This window comes from Paroedura picta, chromosome 4 (assembly GCF_049243985.1).
Source record: "Paroedura picta isolate Pp20150507F chromosome 4, Ppicta_v3.0, whole genome shotgun sequence".
Lineage (NCBI taxonomy): Eukaryota > Metazoa > Chordata > Lepidosauria > Squamata > Gekkonidae > Paroedura > Paroedura picta.
Genome location: NC_135372.1, coordinates 102,839,340 through 102,848,198, shown reverse-complemented (window position 1 = coordinate 102,848,198; position 8,859 = coordinate 102,839,340). Strand labels below are relative to the sequence as shown.

At 36.8% G+C, this 8,859-nt stretch overlaps 1 protein-coding gene across 1 annotated transcript; it reads right to left on the bottom strand.

The window, feature by feature from the left end:
* Positions 1–3,050: 3,050 nt before the first annotated feature.
* On the bottom strand, positions 3,051–7,372 carry LOC143836670 (interleukin-20-like). Its single transcript, XM_077336216.1, has 3 exons — positions 7,211–7,372; positions 4,432–4,494; positions 3,051–3,239 (listed from the first exon to the last, which is right to left on the bottom strand). Exons 1-3 carry the CDS (start codon positions 7,370–7,372, stop codon positions 3,051–3,053), a joined length of 414 nt encoding a protein of 137 aa, XP_077192331.1.
* Positions 7,373–8,859: the final 1,487 nt, after the last annotated feature.

The window sequence follows — 8,859 nt, the reverse complement described above, 5'->3', positions numbered from 1 at the left end:
CATAAAGACAGGGCATTTCTTCCATTTTGCCCTCTACTGATTTTCAAGCAGTGCTTTGCTATAAAGCACATGGCATTTTTTTCCTTCCAGAATTTGTGCTTCTACATTATAAAAATATTTTGCGACTATCAAAAAAGATAAATGAAAACAGCACATTGAGATCATTATAAAAATGCTGCATCTTTAATACTGAAAAATAGAAAACATTGTATAAAAAAGAAACCTGAAACATTTCATTACAAAAACCTATTTCTATTACAGATTTTTTGCCTTTTAGTCATATACACATTTTCATTCTCAGACACAGTTAATAGTTAAATACATTTCAACTTAAATAAATTAAATATCAATCAAATTAAATATGTTTTTATAAATACATTTTAAATAAAAAATTAAAACATCTAATAAATAACACTGAATTCCTTTAGAAAATTTTAAAATCACAGATCAAGTAATGGTTGATAGTCATTCTGTTAGTTTAGAAAACATATTTTTGAAGTTCTGAAATGTTCACACTCAATCATTATAAATTAATGTATTTCAGGCAAAAACTAGTATAACACTTTTTAAAGTTTTGCAGTTTTAAGGTAATTGGTGATCTGGAGTCATAAAAGGGGGCGGGAAGTATTTTCTTTCTGTATTTTAAAAAACCTTGCAGCAAAAACTTAATCTTTTATTTCTTAGGAGGAAAGGAAGAGATGTTCTTGAGAGGGCAGTTTCAAAAGAGGCAAATTATTAGGGAGGGGGGAAACAGATGAATTTGCAGTCCTAGTAAAGTTGTGTGTGTGTTTAAAAATCTGGGATAGAATGACAAGTTAAACATAGCTACTGTATGCCACAGGATGGAGTTACTCCATAGAGCAATAATTTATCTCCATGTGGAGCTCCAGTTGATGACATCATTCCAAGTCTGAAAATATTCCAGAGCTGTGATCCTGTGCATGCCTGCTCTACAATCCTACTGGTAAGTATATGGCATTTTCAGTGGTGTTGTTCTGCAGCCTATGCCTCTAAAGGTAAAACAGACAAGTACAGCTGTCCAGATTTTCAATTGCCTTAAATCTGCAACATTTACACTGGCCCACAAGCTTCAGTGTTACATAATACAAGAAATATGACAACTTTAATACACAAATTTAAAAAAACAGACTTTGAAAAAATAAATAAGTATAAAATAATAAATAATAATAAATTGATGGATGGGATTCTACATAATTTTCGACTAGCCCAAATAGACTTTTGTCAGCATTTTTGGCCGATTCCCTCACAGATTGTTCAGTCCAACTCAGTATTTTTAACATCTTAAAATGAAAAACAGGATTTACATTTCAAAAAGTTCTTCTAAGTCTTTTCTTGTTCACAATTAATTGTTGATGTCTCTCATCCAGGCAAACAGAATGTCCATCTCTCCCACAGCTTTGATTGATGCTATATTCCTATCAAGCTAAAAGGGGGGGGGGGGGAAGGAGCACAGTGTTAAAGACATTCATTAATGAAGAAAACATGAACAACCAGTGGGTGGTCACATTTTTTCTTATGTACTTATTTGTTTACTGATAATGCAAATGTGCACTTTATTTTCACAATGATATTTCTCTTTGGCATTATTTATATATATTATATTATATATATTTAAAAGGTGCAATACTATAACTTGTTCTTGTAATTTCTTTAATTAATAATCTATGCTAGAAATATGTAACAGAATCTTAAATGACACGATGCGATTGTTCATTACTGATATTTAAAAGGTGCAATACTGAACAGAGGCAATTGAAACCATGAAACCTATTAGGAGAGTGATGTTAACAAATCTTCAACATAACAGAAGTGAGCCTTGAAGTTATGGGCTAAGATCCTACTTTTCCTTTCTGATGAAATAAAGGTGTTTCCATCAATGGAGATAGTTCTGACTATTCCCCCCTCCCACCTCAGTCCCCACATTGTCCCTCCTTATGCTGTTCAGGAGGTTCCTCTGAACTTTAGGAACTGAATTTCAGGAGGGTCTGTGGAAAGTAGTGAGATGAAGAGGCAGGAAATTCCATTCCAGTTGTGCAATTTGTAGATCCAAGTCACTGTGTTCAGTAGCACTGCATCAGTTTAAGTATTTATTGGCTCACTCTCAATAAAAATGTGCCAGTAATTATTAGTATTATATTACATATTACAATATTATATACATTATTATATTACATATATAGACGTTTAATAGTCATGGCTGTTTTAATTTTGTTCACATTGAGACATTAATATATCATCATTATTGACAGTAGTTAGTAATCTTTGTATTATAAAATAATTCATGCATTATACCTGATAAAAGGTAAAGGTAAAGGTATCCCCTGTGCAAGCACCGAGTCATGTCTGACCCTTGGGGTGACGCCCTCTAGCGTTTTCTTGGCAGACTCAATATGGGGTGGTTTGCCAGTGCCTTCCCCAGTCATTACCGTTTACCCCCCAGCAAGCTGGGTACTCATTTTACCGACCCCGGAAGGATGGAAGGCTGAGTCAACCTTGAGCCGGCTGCTGGGATTGAACTCCCAGCCTCATGGGCAAAGCTGTCAGACGGCTGCCTTACCACTCTGCGCCACAAGAGGCTCTTTTTATACCTGATATATCCACTCAAATCTTCCTAGCATATATTGCTATGTCATTTAATACATACAGAATCCTCAAGGGGAAAACAAATAAAAGAAATAAGATACCTTTTCATATTCCTCCAGAACAATTCTGTATCTTTTATGGGATTCTGCTCCACAGGAACATTTGTTTTGATCATGCTGATGAATAAAAAGCACAGAGTAAAGATATTAGAAGAATCATTACATGAACCAAGGTCAAACAAAAGGATACTTTCTGCCCTACTTTGGCTTTTCTTTGCTCAGTAAAATTTAGTTTTCTACAGATAGTCCTGGATAAGAAGCTATGTTAATTTGTTTATAAGCTAGTTTTGCAGACTTCTTAATTTTCAAAATGTGTTTCAACCATTATGACCTTTGAGAATTCAGCTTGATGTGCAGAGAGTAAGGGCAGGTTACTGAAATTAGCTCTCATTTGGAAGATGAAGAATCAGAAATCAAACTCACACACTGTCTCAGAGTAGTCTTAATGCGGATAAAGGCGTTTGCTAAGGTGCTGGTTTTCCTTCTAAGCAAGTTGCTTGTTGCTTCATAGTGCCTGAACACACTTTCGATGTAAAATCTCAGCAGGTGGCGGAGTAAGCAGCAGCTCTCTGAAACCTTAAGTGAGAACAAAAGCTATGTGATTATGTGAGCACATCCAAATTTCTTCCAACAAGGCATTTAATATCTAGGTTTTCCATCCCATAAACACATACATCATTTGATCTCTCAAAATATGATTATTCAGCCAAATGTATATATAATGTATAAATAAATATAAATAAATGTGTGAACTGCCTCCATTGACAACGATTACATTTTTGATGCTTAAAGTATACTGCCTGATGGTTAGTTCAAACATACACATAATCAAACAATGCTACAGTCAGCCAAAGTGTGATAAACCAGAAAGTTTATGAATCAGTCTTTTACTCCAGTCTTACACATATAACTTGGACACTTCACTGTGGTTTCCAGGGAACATATTGACATGTGCTTGGGTTCAAGGTTGTTTGGAAGAGTGTTGTCAGTGAACTGAAAATGCCATGAATTAGCCCTATATGAATCACATAGGACGACTTTCATTCTGCATGTATTTATCTGCCTTGTGGCAAATGAACTACCAGAGTAATAACAGGAACATTGTATTTAAACCTTGGAGACAAGAGTTCATACTCTTCCTCACTCCTGAACACTGTACTGTTTTATGCAATGGCTAGTGTAGTGCTATATCTCACAAGACATGTGATATGAAAAAATGGCAGTGTTATAAAGGCATTGTACAAAATGACCTACAAATAATTAATAAGCAGTGTATAGAGCGAATCATACCTTGCCCATTATTGGATTAATTGTTATTTTGAAGCATATACAGTTCATGACATGAAAATTAGGGGAGATGGAACACATATCCAGAAAGTGGCATATCACAGAAGGCAAATTGAGCGTCATTCAAAAGGTGCTAAGGGATGAGTATGTGAGAGGTTGCTCTTATAAACTTTTGTCTTGGATTGAACAGGGCTTTTCTGCAGGTGGAAGGATTTCAGTATGTGGAACATGCATGACTTTCTGAACTTTCCCCCCACTGATGCAACTGCAGAGGATGGGTAGGAGAGAGGCAAGAAAACTGTATTCCAAGAATGGAAATCCTTCTGTCTGCAGAAATGGTCTGGTGGATCTGCTGGACTATGGAGGTACAGTTCTACTAGTGATTCTTCCATTATACATACAGCTGTTTAGAAATGGACTCATGTTGCCCCTTAGAAACTAGGCAATGAGCACTGGTATATTTGAAAGAAGCTGTTCTTACTGGAGTTTCGAGCAGGACACTTTCCTTCAGCAGCATCACATCAGTTCTGTTATCCTGGGTTTGCTGCAATTACAAAAAGGAGAGACATCGTGTGAGTGAAAGAAACAGCAGAAAAGGGAAAATGGTGTGCCATCAAGGTTGTCTTTTTGAAGTCAAATCACTTCTTCTAGTCTAATGAAGATAGGCACCTGGATGAATTCATATTCTTCACCTCCTGTTTTATGTTTCATATTCTCCATTATTAATGCTGGGATCATTGCTGCTGATCTATTACTATTGGACTCATGCTGCTTCTCTTTTTCTGCATTTTCATTTACTAAATGACTCCAAAATGTTTACACATGTCTGTTTCTACCAGTTAGCAACATGACCCATGGGGAAAGGAGGTTTTAAAGAAGGATTGAAGATAAAGATGTCTAGGGGTCACTATAGCCATGGCAACTGGAAGATACATCCCATCTATCCAATGGATAGTAACTATAAGCCTTCCCAAAGGAATCTCCAACACACATATCCTTTAGGATCTAATGAATTTTGAATAATATAAATTACTTCTTCAAGGTTTTGCTTCACTGCCATCTATAGCCTGTGTCTACTTCAAGGCATAGAGCATCCTTGGCGAGCTTGTTTAGGAGAGTATACTATGAGCATAAGTCTCTAGGTATCTTTCCCCCAAAGTCACCAAGTTTCCACACCTATTCTAATTAGAGATGCCAGTCTCCAGGTAGGACCTGGGGATCACCTGGAATTATAGCTTCTCAGGAGCCTCCAGAGAACAGGTCTCCTGGAGAAAAAGGATGCTTTGGAGGGTGGACTCTGAAGCACTGAGATCACTGTTCTTCCCAGGTTCCATCTCCAAATCTACAGGAGTTTCCCCGCCAAGATAATTTAGGCTGCAGTCTTAAACAGGGGTGAACACTAGTGAATACAATGGGGCTTCTAAGAAGAGTGCTTAGGGTTATACTGCACAATAAGTAACCAAATAGAATTCTAATTTGTCTACTCTGGCTCTTCTTTAATGGGTTTTTGGTGAATTGGCACAAAATGATTAAATTAAATTAGAAGATGAAGAAGAAGAAGAGTTGGTTCTTATATGCCGCTTTTCCCTAACCGAAGGAGGTTCAAAGCGGCTTACAGTTACCTTCCCATTCCTCTCCCCACAACAGACACCCTGTGAGGTGGGTGAGGCTGAGAGAGCCCTGATATCACTGCTCGGTCAGAACAGTTTTATCAGTGCCATGACGACCCCAAGTCACCCAGCTGGCTGCATGTGGGGGAGTGCAGAATCGAACCCAGCATGCCAGGTTAGAAGTCCGCACTCCTAACCACTACACCAAACTGGCTACACCAAATTAGCACATGCATACATGTTGATAATGAAACATAATGGATAACATCTTCTACATGCTGGATAACATGTGAGAACCATATGATTGAACATGCTCTCATAAACCACAAACAATCCATGCCTATAGAAATTTAAATGCCAGGGAGATGAGAAAACTAGAATGATACATACCTATGAAAATAGGTATGGAGGGTATGAAAAAGTGTTCTATCCACCTGCTTATATTCTGAAGCAGGATAGCCCAGGTTTTTTTGGAAGATGTAGGCCACAGTTAATCTCTATGGGTGAAAATTCTGTAGCATTAAGATAGTTCACACTAGTACATAAGGATCCTATTTGAAGAAAGGAGTCAAAATGGAGCCTCTAATTTCCAACACTATAATTCTATGCCATTCCATTATATTGCCTATTCAGGACACTGTGATACCCTGTGCCAGCAAGTGCTGGGAGATTTAAGGTCAGTGTCTGGAGAGGGCAGAGTCTCAGGAAACTATGATGTCACTTCCAGATGTTGCTTTTGGAATTTCCATTAATCTCTATGGTAATCATAACAGAGATAACAGACACTAGAGCATCATCTTCAGAACTTATTCCTACCCACCACATATTTGTCCCACTCCTCAAACTGAGGACAAGGGACTGAGGGTCAGAGCAGGGGAGGCAAATCCAAGTCTATTGTCATGTAGAAAAATTATGAAATAACTGACATACAGACACACTATACTGAGTCAGACCACTGGTCCATAAACTCTGACTAATAAATTTAGGCGGGTAACCATATTGGTCTGAAGAAGAACAAAGTTTTGAGTTTAGTGGCACTTTTAAAAAGTACCACTTCACTCAACCTTTGATCTCAAATTGATATTTGAAGCCTAGCACTGTCTTAGCTTTGATATCTAAGATCCTCAAACTGCATGAAAAGTTTGTTCTTTCCTTTGCAGTGGCAGCTTCTTATCCATCTTTACAATGGATTTACAATGCAGTTAATCCAGTTGAAGCTCATAGATTTTACTGGGTTTATGCACTGAAATAACTCTGCATAGGATTGCAGGGTCATGTTTAGAATGCCAAGTAATCTAATTTCAAAACAGAATGGCTTCTAAATGTCTGTGCTGTTTCCTTTGTTATTTTATTCATGAGGACAATCAACAAGCTGGAAGATAATCGGCACAGTCCAAAACAATCCTGTTTTGAAATGTGATTTTATGTTTCAATTTGTTGGCCACCTTAGTGGCTTTTGTAGGAGCAGAAAGGAAGGATGCATATTTTTGTAACTAAAAGAAAGAAAGAAAGACATCTTTTAAAGCCTATTGACTTCATTGATCTTTGAAGGAAGTTACTATTTTCAGATTTGCACTGTGAGGAGACTATGCAGCCGAGGTTTCAAATCAACTACTGGGAGTCAAACATATATTTTCAAGAGATACTTACAACAGCTTCTTTGATTTCATCAAAATCGTCCCTTAGTTCTCGGAAAGAGATGCCACTCAGTTCACATTGGCCAAATTGGAGCATTTTGCGTTCTTTCGTCACAATTGTACCAAAGAGAAATGAAAGGACGACAATGCAGGTGAAAGGGCCCATGCCAGTCATGGTCTGTTTGATGGTCCAAACTGCCCCTGTAAGAAGGCATGTGTTTAAAGGACTATTGGTTTAATGGTATAATTTAGTTGAGCTATTGTGCTATTTACAAAATCAGACTTGTAGAGAAATAAAACATTATGTTTATACCAATAGGAGACACAAACATAGTGTTATCCTGAAAAATCATACTATCCTGTCTGTTAAATTTTGTTCTTTAATGTTCTTGATGTGGAATTAAGCAACTTCTTCAATTGTCAGGTTTTTTGCTTTCTTTTTGGCATCTGGTATTATGAGCATAATATATGGCCATGTGTCAAATGAAGATGTATCTTCTTGTCCCAGGTTCTTAAGGGGGAACTGGTGGAAATCCATGCAACCTTATATATGAATATTGACCCTTCTTTAAAAAAACAGCAGCAAAAGCACTGCCAATAGTTGTATGAACACATTTAAAATGAATAATGGGAATAAACAGTTCTGTAATTTTAAAAATATCATCCACGGTTTCCTCATACATCATTTTCAAATTTTTAAAGAAAGTATAAATGGCAAACTACATTATTATAAATGGGTTCAATTCAGGATTAGTTCATTAGAAACTGAGGTGACTGGAAGTTTAATGCATTATTGCCCCGGTGCTCATTCACCCTAAAATTCTGAAGCACAGTTTTAAAAAAGTGTAAACAGAAAATGAATGAAAGTATTATTTTTATATCAATATGAGTCTGAGTCATACTCAGAGAGTTTAGTTAACTGGAAGATAAACAATCCAGTCTTGACACATGGGACACCGTACAGAGGAAATACAGTAATTTGAAGAAATGCTTAATCCTGCCAACTTCCATAGGATCTCATTGTGCCTAACCTCTCTTGGACTACTCTATATGGGCAATGTCTTATTTAATTTAGTGGAAGTTACTTCTATATGATGTGTTTCATATTCATTAGAAAACTGAAGCTTAGACCTTGGGAAGTTGCATTGGATTATAGCTATTATCACAGATTTTAAACACAAAATTCATTGATCTCTAACATCCCAATCATCAACATGGGTGGTCAAGTGTTATTGATAACTAATTCCATGCGAACATAAAGTTTCAGTGCTTACCTTAGATGCTTGGATGCTGCGACTTCTAGTGATGTATAACTCTGCCTGCATGGTTCTGGTCCTTTATATACACATGAAAGGCTTTGCAGGAACTTCCTGTGACCTGTCAGGTAACATGTACCTGTCAGGTAACGTGGGTGGGGAGTCCTCACTCTCCATGTCTCCCTGTTTCTTTATTTGCATATTTCAAAAATAGTTTCCCAAACGTATAAGCAAAAAGTTAAAAAAAGAAAAGTAAAAAAGCAGAGTCATGTTCTGAACATGACATCACAAGTTGGGGGAATTGGAAGGCATTCAGAATACAAGCTTAAAGAAGAGAGACATATTAATTAAAAAAATAACTATGCTTTCTGAGACACTGCCATAAAAATAAGCAAGAACATTTATT

Bases quoted from the DNA above. Each gene is read 5' to 3' on its own strand.
- LOC143836670 (XM_077336216.1), bottom strand. From the start codon at position 7,372: ATGACTGGCATGGGCCCTTTCACCTGCATTGTCGTCCTTTCATTTCTC. The intron at 4,495-7,210 runs GTAAGTATCTCT...TTGTAATTGCAG, and splicing joins ATGAAATCAAAGAAGCTGTT to CAAACCCAGGATAACAGAAC. The intron at 3,240-4,431 runs GTAAGAACAGCT...TTCTCACTTAAG, and splicing joins GTGTCCTGCTCGAAACTCCA to GTTTCAGAGAGCTGCTGCTT.